The sequence below is a fragment of the Lotus japonicus genome, chromosome 4, assembly GCF_012489685.1.
Source record: "Lotus japonicus ecotype B-129 chromosome 4, LjGifu_v1.2".
Lineage (NCBI taxonomy): Eukaryota > Viridiplantae > Streptophyta > Magnoliopsida > Fabales > Fabaceae > Lotus > Lotus japonicus.
In genome coordinates, this window is record NC_080044.1 from 7,564,457 (window position 1) to 7,577,833 (window position 13,377).

Genomic DNA, 13,377 nt, shown 5'->3' on the forward strand with positions numbered 1-13,377 from the left:
ATCAAATAAATCCAGTATTTAATTAATTAAACATTTTTTATTTTCTATTTTTCTTTTAAATAAATGTTATTATTAATTTCATTATTTACTTTTTAGTCCTCAATTAAGGTATTAATTGAGAATGACCCTCTTCTTTCCTTCCTCCCCCTCCTCCTACACCCAGAACGAACACATAATTTCAATAATCCCATATCGATCTTGCACCTGGTACATATCCAAACACCACGACGTAGTCTTCTGCGTCTACACCCACCCCCGATTCGTGAACCACGTCCTCCATATCGGAATTTCAATAGAGCCCCTTCTCCTTCTGCGTTGCCTTCTTCCCTTGATGGTTTGGGTTTCTGGATTTGGTGGGTGAGAAGTTGATGAAGATGAAGAAGGGAGGGGGATGATGGAGTTGATGATTTTTTTTCTCTTCTCCAGATCTGTGTTGTGGCTGGGTTCTGTGGTGTTCATGCTTTCTGTTTTTCTTTTTTCAGATCTGGATTGTGGAAGATGAATTCGATTTGTTTATGGGTTTTGATCCTTTCATTACAAATTAGCTATAATGAATTCGATTTGTTTATGGGTTTTGATCTTCTTTCTTTCTTAATTTTGGTTTTAGCTCCACAAATTGGTTCAATTAGGATTTCAATTATCCCTCTTGCAGCAACTACCGTTGCTTCTGCTAAGTGTGTCCCTTTCAAATCGTTTCGTTTCCTTTCTTAATTGGAGTGGAATTCAACAAGATGTGAGTGTGTGATTGTGATTCTGCAGATGCTATTGTAACATAAGAGGGAAGATTCTTCCTTCAACAATCGTCTCACTTCATCTCGCTCGTGTCCCACACCAATTGAGCTTAACACGTTACTGGTGCTTATAAAATTACCACAAGGATACAGATCGAGAAGCTTACTAGTTTTCGTTTTTCTCATTCAATTTTTGTGTGTTCATAGTTTAGTATCTTAGTTAGAAGAATATAATTTGGGTGATTTCTACATAAGTTAGACATTCTTGTTCCATCAATTAGAAGAAAAAAATTGAAGCGAGGGAGATGATTGGAGGGATATGAATTAAGATGAAGAATGAAGATGGTTTTTTTGGGTTAAGATGAAGAAGGGATGAAGATGATTGGGGTTTAAGAGTTTTTTTGTGGTGGGTTCTGGTGTTGATGCTTTTTGTTTCTCTCTTTTCTAGATCTGAATTTTAGAAGATGAAATGAGGTTTTGCCTTTGGTAAGGGAGATGTTGATGAAGAAGATGATGATGAAGGATGAATTTCTGGGTTAAGATGAAGCTTAATCTCTTTTCCTGATTGTGAAAACTCTAAAACACATAAAAAAAAAGTTTCATGAAATTGGGTTACCACTTAACGAAATTAAAAAAATGTTAGGACCATAACATAATTAATACAAATCTTTTTTTTTGTTTTTCGTTATTTTTTAAAAAGAAAAATAAAGAAGTCGAAGTTTACGGTCAAAGCAACTCCTATTGGTCCACATCACTCAGGTATGATACAATTGTGGTATGGTAGCATTTACTTCTTGAATTGTTCATGTTACATGTAGATAGGTCGTCCAACACCAAAGGTAGTAGAGTCAAGATTGTTCTAGAAAATGACAAGGGCCTTGTAGTTGAGGAATCGCTAAAGTTAAATTTCTAAACCTTGAACAATTAACCCGAGTATGAGGCTTGTATTTCCTCCCTTCACGCCGCCATAGAAATGTAGGCTGCCAGTGTCACAATTAAGTCGATCTTCCATTTCTCGTCTCACAAGTCAATGAGCACCACCAAGTCAATGAATCCTTACTCCAACAATATCTTGATCTCATTAAGAAACATTATCAAATTTTTAAAAGTAGAATTCCAACATGAAACCAACAAACAAAATGTTAGAGCTGACATCCTCTCACGATAGGTTAGCACAACACAAGTTGGAAATAACCATCGATAGTGCAGAGGTTCTAGAGCACCCGAGCATCAACAAAGAAAAGTTGGTTATGATCTCAATCTTGTGTGCCTCTTGGGAAATACACATCAGAGAATATCTTACATATTCTCCTCAAAAAGACTACCAAAAGATGAGAAAATAGCAAAAAAGCTCCTCAAAAAGACTTCGTGTTACACTATGTTAAACAAAAACCTTTATAAGAAGGGCTTTTCATTTCCTCTACTCAAACTCATAAGTCCGCAAGAGGCTATGAACATGTTGGCTGAGACCCATGAAGGAAGTTGCAGAGGCCGCCCCGAAGGCTAAGCTTTGGCTAGGAAACTGTTACAAGTTTAGTACTACTGGCAAAAAAAGTTGTTGGCAATGAAGTTTTTTTTTTCGGCGGAGATTTACTAAGAGTTTGATAATTACTCACTAGTAATGTATAAAATACTTAGGGATGATACGATTTTCACGTAATCATAAACATAATGAGAAAAGACCTATATATCAAATTAAAATACAAAGCTGGTTGAAACCGAGAAAAAAAAAACACTCATTTTCCCTTTCATCAATAAAAAAAGGATTCATACTCATTCCGCTTTTAGGTTGAGACTTCAATTCCTAACTGCTTAGTGCACTGATAATTAAATAATAATTAAATGAGAGATTCATCTTTCAACTATCAATGAAAAGAATTATATCTTGGTTTACACTAAAAAAAATCCACACCCCAAAGGGAATAATAAATGATAAAAAACTGCTTTAATGATAAAGCCACCGTTCTCTATTTCAACACTCCCTAAAAATGAGTTTTAAATTTCCGAACCTGTGGGTGCCTGGGAATAAAGTTCATATAAAAATTAGTACACACTACACAATCAAAATACAAATACAATTAATACATACACTCTTATACATGCATACACTCTTATACATGCAGTTTATGACAATTTTTACCCCTCAAAAGTGAGTGTATGAGAGTGATCATTAATCATCAAAATATGAGTAAAAAGATTGAAGGCATATGTTTGAAAACTTGTTTGAAAATCACCGCGCGCGTGAAGTTAAAATCATGGTCAACATAAACAAAAGCAAAGGAAAATTGTTTCTCTACACCATGATTTTAGCTTCAATGTGCTTTTGGTTTCCAAACATGCACTTAATTAGAGTATTGATCATGAGGTGACTCCAAGATTGACATGACTCACTTCCTCAAAGGCACACTTCCATCTCCAAATTGCTTAAAATGTTTGCAACTTGAGCCATGGAAGGCCTGCACTTCCTTGAGTTACCAACACAAGCTGAAGCCACTTTGGCTAATCTAAGCAGAGCTTTCATGTCAGAAGGAATCACCAACCTAGGATCCAAAACTTCACATAACTTCATTTCCTTTATCAAAGGCAATGCCCATTTTACCAACAATCCTTCATCACACCCTCTACCACTTAACAACTCCAACAAAACCACCCCTAACCCATAAACATCACTTTCCTTGCTAGCACCACCACCCCCTCTTCCATTCCAATACTCACCATCCACATAACCCACTAGCCCTCTCTTTTCCATTGGTGCCAAAAAGTTGAGACCAAAACCAGAAACTCTAGGACAAAAATTAGCATCAATTAGAACATTTGAAGACTTGACACACCCATGCACAATGTTTGGTGTTGCCACTTCATGTAAATAATGAAGCCCTCTAGCTGCTCCAGCACCAATTTTAATCCTCTTGTTCCAATCCAAAAGTGAAGCTCCATTAAAATTCTGATGCAAGTAGAATTCCAAGCTTGCCATTCTCACAAGCTCCCTCACTATAATTCTCTCACCCGGTGCTTCTGAGAATCCTATTATAGGAACTATGTTGGGGTGTTGAGCTGAAGATAGCCATTTTAGCACCGATGAGAACCCGAATCCCGCATTGCTCAGGACAAGCACTGGATGAATTCTTTTCACAGCTACAAGTTCTCCTTTTTCATGAAGACCAGCATACACTGTTCCTAAGCGACCCTTGCCAATGATTCTCCTATGGTTGAAGCCATCTGTGGCAGCATCAATGTCCATCAATGAGTATGCCTGGGCGCTACTCTTAATAGGAAGAGTTTCTTCAGATTCATCAACTGGTTTCTTCTTGCAAACAAGAAAGAGGATAACACCAAGAACGATGAGAGATATGGATAGAGCAACCATGACCAAATCATAAGCAATATAGCCATGTTTCATTTTTTTTCAGCTGTTCTTCAATTTGTTGGACCTGGCTAATTGTACATTGATTGTTATGGTTTAATTGAGTAGTCAAGAAGGGAACAGAGGAAAAGGAGGAAAAAGGGATATATTGGGTGGTATGTCAATGAGATGTGTGGAAACTAGTTTATATGTGTGATTAAAAGTAGGTGAGAAATCAAAGCAGTTGAAGTGAACGTTGAAAAATGAAAATAAAGAGTTCATATGCTTGACAAAATAGGTGAATTGGTGTGAGAAAGTTTGAAATTTCTAAGTAGATTTAGATGTGGCAGTTCATGGTTAGTTGCCAAGCCCCTCTCTTTTTCAACTTTTAATTAAACAAAGGATATGTTAATATGACATGACATATTAGAGATTAATTTGTTGATTAGCCCATAACCAATACTTCTTGTGCACCACGTGTATCATTTATAAGAGACAATCTGTTTGAGTGATGAACATTCACATCATGAAGAGTTAGCTCTTTCTCCGATTTTTCTTTTTAATTCACAAATCACAAGATATGAATCAGAAAACTAACTTAAAAGAGAATCAAACATGTACTCAATTAAACATAGGTACTCAATACTTTAAGTTTGCCCTTTGTTCACACATAAATAATATTTTCATGTATCTGGCTGCAAAATTTGGAGTTTCTGCTACATTATGGTTCCTTATATTCTGCAAAAGGATGTGATAATATAAAGTAGTTCAATAAAGTTTAAGGTTTATTAAATGGGGAATGATTCATTCTCTGCTGTTGTTACTGATCGGTGCATCTACTAATATATCCATATCTTGTTTGTACTAGAGTGAGATGGGAGCATAACAATTTTATATAGCCAATCGTCAATGTTTGTATCTGCCATCTTTGGGGCACCCTTCAATGTACTAGATTCTGTGATAGTTTTATATTAAAGGAATCTGTCCAAAGTCGCTGATTATCATAGTGATGTTTAGCATTGAGACTTGGGCTCTGTTTTGCTCATTTGTTCTAGTTCTATCCAACTGGATTCAAAAGTATATTTCTTTTCAAAGTAATTGACAGATCTCTATTCTCATTTGGTCAAAGTCTGCATCATGTTTCTGGAATAGCTAGTAGATCTTGGACAATTGGGCTTTTGTCCCTTACGCTCGATTCGGCCATTTTGGGCCCAGTTATTTTCAATGAATTCAGTTTCGACCCTTTAAAAAATCATTTTCAAAAAAAAAAGAGATAAAAACTTCAAAGAAATGTAAACAAAATATAGTATGGCAAAATTTTGAATCATGATTGGATGTTAGTGTAATTTTTGTTACGCAGCTAGTGTATAACTATCAAACTCTAATATTAAATATTTAATTTATGTAAAAATATAGTGTAGAGAGTTTTACCAATCATATTTTGCCATTTTTCTTTTTTACTATTTTCATATTTTAATTTACTTATAATGTGGTAAAATAGTGAATCATGATTATATTGGACGTCTGAATAAAACTTTTTTACACTGTTAGCATATAATTATTGAAGTCTTATACTAAGCATTTAACTTATAAACGAGTTTTACACAGATATCGAATCATATCTTACCAAATCTCTATTTATGCTTTTTTCTTATTTATATTCACATCCAAGATGTTGTCCCGCTGACGGTAGCGGAGTACCAGTCGCCGGAGATGGGCTGACGGTGGCGGGAGGAGATGGTGGTGTGCGGCGCTCACGGTGGCTGAAGGAGAGGGAAAGAGTGAATGGAGAAGAATGAAACCCTAAAATTTTAATTTAGGCTTAAGTAAATAGTAAGGGCATTTATGTAATTTTACTCTAACGAGTACCCACAGGTAGGGTACGCGGATATCCGCTCCGCCCCGTTTTCGGACGGATATTTAAAATATCCGTTTTTCAAACCCGCGGGTTATTATACCCGTGACGGATTTTTATCCGCGGGTTCGGGTTTTTTTTTGCCCCATTGCCATCCCTAATCAAATATACTAGATATTATACCCGTGCGTTGCACGGGTTTATTTATAATATTTTTTAATATTATATGAAATTTACTATAGAGTAATTATCTAAAAATAAATATTAAAATATTTCTTCAATATAAATATAATAGAAAAAATTATTGTGTCTAGACATCTAAATAGAGGTTATTAGAGTTTTTCTATGCATTAAATTTCTTGTATTAGAGTTCTCTTTATTTATGTAAATAAATGATATTACTTAATTTAATAAATTTTTGGGTTAATGATCAAATTAGTCCTTGAGTTTGTAAGCGAGTTTATTTTAGTCCATCTGAAAAAAATTACGTTTAGTGGCAGTCATTTTTACAATCACTGACAGTTTTTGACTGCCACTAAACTTCATTTATCCTCATAGTAACTAAAATCAAACTCGCTTACAAACTAAAGGATTAATTTGACCATTAACCCTAAAAACATTTGAAAAGGAAAACATTATTAATTTTTTCGAAAAAAGAGAAATATATATTAATAAAGGATGAGGAAATTTGCAAGATATACACCCTCCTCACAGGGATCAAAAAGAAGTAGCCAGGAAAACATTATTAATAACATAAGAAAACTTGAGAAAATATTTTTACTACTATATAATAGGTCAAAAAACACATTTGAAAGTATTTTCTTCAAATAATACACGCATGCGATTCATTTAATAGTAAATATTTTATAGAGACATTTATTTAATTTTTAAAATATTTTTCTAGAGTGTTCATTAATAAATTTTGATCTAGACTATTATTTAATTTAAATTATTAATATTTTCTACATATAAATATATTTATTTATTTTTCCCTCAATTTATGCTTGATAGTTAATATTCTAACTATGTTTAAAAACTACTTAATAAAATATTATTTTTATAAGAAACTGAAAAGTTGACAATTAATAGTTAATAAAGTTAATAACATAAAATATTCATCAATAATTTATTATTATTATTATTATTAAGACAAATCACAAATAAATTTAAAATTATTTTTAAAATAACACGCAACTACATTATAGTTAATTTAAACAACATACAAAATCATTTCATATTTAAAAGTAAATTTCGAAATATATATTTACAAAAAGCATTCAACCATTAACTAATTTCAATATCTAACATGTTTATTTTATTTAAAAGATATTACTTAGTGTTATTTTATCTTCTTCTTTTTTCAACCTTAGGTTGATAATTAATTGAAATGAAAATGGAAATAAAAATTAATTTATCTTGCCAGTAATGTAGAACTCAAGTCAAATATTATGTTATGTTATATATATATATAGCTTATTAACATGATATCTAACTTTAGTATTTAATTTGTTATTTATACGTAAAATGTAGTAATAAGTTTTATTGGTTATTTTTTAAAATTTATCAAACTTATGATTAGTAATTAAAATTAAAATTATTATTTTAATTTTAACATATAAGAATTTGATTTTTTTTCAATTAGTTATAAATATAAAAGTTATTTTTACTATATATTTTTATTAATGTAAAGGTAGTCAATTTAAATTATTATTATTAAAAAAAATTCCTCAAGTTATAATTAATAATTAAAATTTAATCAATATTAAAAATTATTTTAAAATATGGGAAATTGAAAAGTTTAACAATTTTTTATTAATATAATAAATAATAAAGTAGATGTTTTTTTTTAGTTTTGTATTTAATTATTTAATGTATTTAATGTAAAGGTAAACTAATCAATGCAAAAGTTCAAGTGTGTTTTACATATATATATATATATAGATTAGTGACAAATGAGTTGTTTCCACGTGGGTAAACAATTCATTTACCACCTGACAAGATGGAATGAATTAAAATGCACGATATTATAGAATATGAATGGTGAAATTTGATATGTTCAGACTTCAGAGAGGGTTTGGGAAAGAGATTGGGACAGGAACTTACCCGGATTAAATCTCTGAATTGGCCTACATCCATGGAGAGATACTGAAGTTTATTGAATCTCAATTTATGAGTAATCGTTTAATTTTTACCAAGTCACAATTTTCTGTAAGTTTTTATACTTTTCTTTTCATTATTTGATTACATAGAACCAGAGACCAAATTATTTTAGTGGTATGCATGTTATATGCAAGTCACAATTTTGTGCATTTTACAATAGAGCTGCTTCCCAATCTGGAGAGGCCCAACATCTTAAGGTCGTTGCCTTGACCAAACTGTTATGGTCTTTTTGCCTTTCTAATGAATTGATCTTTGACAAAAAAAAAAACAAAACAAAAACTTTGAATAAAACCCAAACATAAACAAAAGGGTACAGCTTTTGACAAAAAAAAAAAAAGGGTATAGAAGACGATGCAAGGGTATAGCTAACATCCCATTTTATTATCTACACACCATTTCCTTTAAACCGTCACAAATATGCTATTGTCTGGTTAAGCTGCACAAAAATGGATGAAAGATCAAAATCAATAATTTACTATTTTAGAAAGCCTAGAAAAGGAATAATTGTAGTTTTGGTCCCCCAACTATTGCCTTCCTGTGAAAATCGTCCTCAAACTTCAAAATTAGCAAAAAACGTCCTCCAACTATACATGTTGTTGCACTTTTGGTCTGTCGTTTGTCTTCCGTGAGAAAACTAACGTGAGAAGCTGGTGTGGCTCCCTCACGCGTGTCTCACGTGACTTTCTTCAGAGAGCTTAATGACTAGACAAGTCACCTGCTTCTCATGTGACTCTAAAAGGGTTCCATGGTGAAGAAGACGATGGAGGAGGGAGATGACCATTGGAGCCTTTCAGAGTTACGTGAGAAGCATGTGAGTTGTCCAGTCATCAAGAGCTCTGAAGAAAGTCGTGTGGGACACGCGTGAGGAAGCCACATCAGCTTCTCACGTTAGTTTTCTCACGGAAGGCAAACAGGCAGACCAAAAGTGCAACAGCAGGTATAGTTTGAGGACGATTTTCGCAAGAAGGCAATAGTTGGGGGACTAAAACTGCAATTAAGCCTTTAGAAAAAAAAATATTTAACCCTTTTATTTATTATTCACACACAAATAATTCCCAACAAATTTTCTTTCCTAAAGAAAAAAAGAAGTATATTGAGTTTGTATTTTTATAATTTTTTCTCAAAGTAACTTAGTTTAAAATGTGGTTTTTTTACTTACCCATTGAAGAATATTATGTGTGATGTCCGCGTAGCTTAGGCAAGAGACTAATACACAAACGGACAATGTCACAAAAGTAATAAAGTCATTTAACAGTTAAATTTTGTGATTATCTAAAAAAAAACAGTTAAATTTTGTAGCAAAAGTCTTGCATTCCCACACAATAATTGTTTTTTCATTCTTGCTTTGAATTTCGTTGCCACTGCAAGCGACTGCACGGTCCAATTGATTTCTCCCTCTCGGAAAATGACCCTCAATGAAAGCGAATTTTGTGGGGAACATGTACGCTGAAGTTCTTGCAACTTTCACCTACACAATATTATTGTTAATTTGGGTAAAAAGAGTGGAAAAAGATAAAGAGAATAGAAATTGGAGGTAAGTGGGGAATGACGTCAAGGGGGAGAAACTTTTCTAGGCATGATAACGAGGCTGGGTCGGGTTTTGCTCTCACCACTCGCCCACTCTGCTTCTGTTAAAAACAGGATGAGTTTTATGAAGGTGGAGATAAAACGAATTAGGGTTAAATATGTTATTGGTCTCTTTAAAATAGCGAATTACTGATCTTAGCTCCTTTATATTTTTCGTTGATTTCAACTACTTAAAATAGCGAATAATTGATTTTGGTCATTGTGTCCCGTTTTCTGGTGGGGCATGCTAGATCGAGGAACATTCAATTAATCACATTCTCTTCGTATTTTGCTTAAGCCAACGACCAAGTGGAAGTTATTAATAAAGACATCAAATTTATCAACCAAAAAAAATAATAAAAAAAATAAAGACATCAAAAGTTAGAAACACATAGGGCAGAAGCCCAAGAATTGGCACGAAATACTGAGTCAAAATTTGTGGGCCAATCTAATTCTCTCCGCCTCATTCCCATGCTCTAGCTAGTAAGGACTTACCCCAATAAGGTCGAGTGATAGTCAAGTACAGTAAGGCCCCAACCAATGAGCGGTAGGGAGTCGGATCAGAGTAAGTCATACTAGTGCTGACAAGATGGGAACCGACTGCCAAGGGCGTCGAAACTGGGCTTACCTCAAGCATCATCGCACGGGAAAGCATATCACGAGCGTATTTGTCCTGTCTCAAGAACAAGCCATCAGTAGTGTAAGTGATCTCAAGGCCTAGAAAGTAGCCAAGCTTACATATATATTTAATCGCAGACTCAACATTTAGACAAGCAGTAAACTGAGTTAGAAGGAGAGAATCACTGCCAGTAAGAATAATGTCATTCACATAAATCAGGAGATAGAGAGCTATACACCCTTGATAGAAGAAGAAGGATGGATCAGCTTGATTGGAAACAAAACCATAGTGTATCAGAAAGGAGCTCAAACGCTGAAACCAAGCATGAAGTGTCTGTTTCAATTGATGGGATGATCGTGAAGGGATGCATTTTTGACATCCAACTGATGAATTTACCAGTCATTAAACACGAAAAGATATAAACGAGACGGACAATAGTTGCTTTGACAACAGGACTGAAAGTGAGTGAGTAATCAAAACCTAGAATTTGAGTGAATCATGAGCCACAAAATGCGCTTAATTTTAAGTCCTCAACAGTGTTGTCACTTTTATATTTGGTGCGAAAAACTCATTTACTACCAAGAACATTAGTAGCAGATAGACGATAGACCAAGGTCGAAGTATAATTCTTATGGAGAATTGAAGGTTCATCCTCCATTGCTATTAACCACTAAGTATGCTTCATGGAGGATTTAAAACCCTTTGGATCAGTAGTAGTATGCAAACCAGTGAGTAGAGTAGTAGGCTAATGACAAAAATAATGAGCATAACGGGGATGGAGTCAAAGATGTCATTCTGAGATCGAGTCTGCACTCGTGACTGGTTGGATCGGAGCCACAGGAGAAGCAGACAACTCTGCAGACGTTGGTGAGCTAGCTAGGTTCTGGCGAAGCAGGCGGATCATGATGAAGGATTATCGGAGCGTCCAGACTAACACAGGACGGACATGCTAGAGGATTAACCTGTGGTGGGCTTGCCTGGACAATTGGAGAAGCAGGTAGCTGAGAGGGAATGGACCTTGTGGGTGGTTCATAAAAGGAAGAAACCACAAAATTAGCGCTAGAAGAATGAGAGCCTACAAAAGGGAAGTAAAATTCATCAAATTGAGCATGTGAGACACATAAATCCTGGAAGTAGCCCGATCCAAGCATTTGAATCCTTTGTGATGAATGCTATAGCCCAGAAAATATGCAAGAGAACTCTGAGGGCTGAATTTATATTTCATGTAGGGACGCAAGCACGAAAACACACGACAACCAAAGGGATGAAAATTAGCATAGGTAGCACAATAACCTGAAACAAAAGTGTGAATGAAGTTTGACAAGAGAACACACCTGAGAAGGAACATGATTAATAACATATACCGCGGAACTGAAGGCATCAACCTAATAGCTGGCAGGAACATGTGAGTGGGTACAATGTTGTAAGAGTAATCTTAAGAACATGTCTATATTTTCGTTCAATCCGACCATTCTATGATTAAATTAAAAAAGGAAGAGATGTGATACAAATTTTGATTTTGAAAAAGAGATGTAACTTGTTTACGTTAAAATGGAAATTCTCAAAATTAAGCCGGCCGGCTAGATGAATGGTTTAAACATTATCTCTTTAATAAATAGAATAATATTTTCTTCATATTTTATTTTCGAACATGAAATCTATATATATATGAAAATAATGTTTCCTTCTAGAAGCCTATGCCACATGGCACCCCCAAATTCTTCCAATTTCCCTCCAAGAAAAAAAAAGACATCCCACTTTTTTGTTACAACATATTTCATCTCTCACCTATTTAATTTCATTTATTATTAATAATTCCTTATCCTATATGATACACTTGAATGTATATTTTTAAATATTATATTTTTGAAAGTTTGTGACAATTCAAGTAATATTACGAAATCTATTTCAAAAAAAAAAATGATTATTTCGAAATCTTTTTCTCACTTTTTAAATTTTAAATATAAAAATTACTTGAAATTATTTTAAAAATAAATCTAACATTAGTTTTTTTTATTACAAATTAAAAAATATAATACACAACAAAAATTGGAATCCTTTGTTTGTTCAACTCCAACAGCAATGTTGATAATAAATATTGAAACTTTTAATTTAAACTATCATTATTTCCTAACCTATAATTTATGTCTTTAACATGTTTTAAAAAATATATTTAAATTTTTTAAAAAATATATTGGAAGGAAATATTATATTAATTTTACATTTGAAATTTAACTTTCTTCATTATAATAATTGTTGAAAATCTAATTAATATTATTGGTTGTTGGTTTACTTAGATGAGAAAATGAATGTTTTCAAATCAAATAAATATTTTTTTTTCCAGCATCATGATTTTTTGGTAAATTGGAAAATAAGCATCATGTTTTTATTAAGTTTGATTTATTCTTCCGAAATTTTAATCTATATTAAACATTTATCCTTATAATTGTTATTAATGACTCTAATTAATAACTAAAGTCAATGGATATAATTAATTACCTTTTTTAAATTCAAAAATGAAAAAAAAAAAATTTTAAAAATTTTGCTTTTTTTTTTGGCTAAAACTTCTACAAATCAAACAAATAATTTATATGTGAGACACACATCATTAATAAACATTTCATTACTAAACAAATTTCCAAGGTTTTTTCCATTAGCGGACCTTATTATCCTATTTAATCCAAAAAGCTATAGCATATTCTGGAATTTTTTCTCCAAGAAATGGAATATTCCAAAAATCTATATATATATGTGAAAATAAGGTTTATTCTAGAAGATCTATGACACATGACACCTCCATATTCATCCATTTTCTCTCCAAGAAAAAAAATATTCATTCTACTTTTTTGTCACAACATACAATCATGACTCAATCTATTTAATATCATTTAATGTAATTCCAATTTTTATGTAACCTTTATTTAAAAGTTCAAAAATATTTTAAATCCTTTTTAATTGAATTATCACAACAATTAATGTTTTAATTTTTTAATATTTAATTTCGATTTTTTATATAACCTTTACTTGGAATTATATTTGAAAACATTACAAATATGATAAGAAAAATTAAATTAGAAAATAAAAAATAATAATCACAAATCGG

The 13,377-nt window shown here is 32.6% G+C and overlaps 1 protein-coding gene across 1 annotated transcript; it reads right to left on the bottom strand.

Moving 5' to 3' along the window:
- Positions 1-2,798: 2,798 nt before the first annotated feature.
- On the bottom strand, positions 2,799-4,262 carry LOC130713010 (putative receptor protein kinase CRINKLY4). The gene has a single exon (XM_057562819.1). It carries the CDS (start codon positions 4,129-4,131, stop codon positions 3,127-3,129), a length of 1,005 nt encoding a protein of 334 aa, XP_057418802.1. The 5' UTR covers positions 4,132-4,262; the 3' UTR covers positions 2,799-3,126.
- Positions 4,263-13,377: the final 9,115 nt, after the last annotated feature.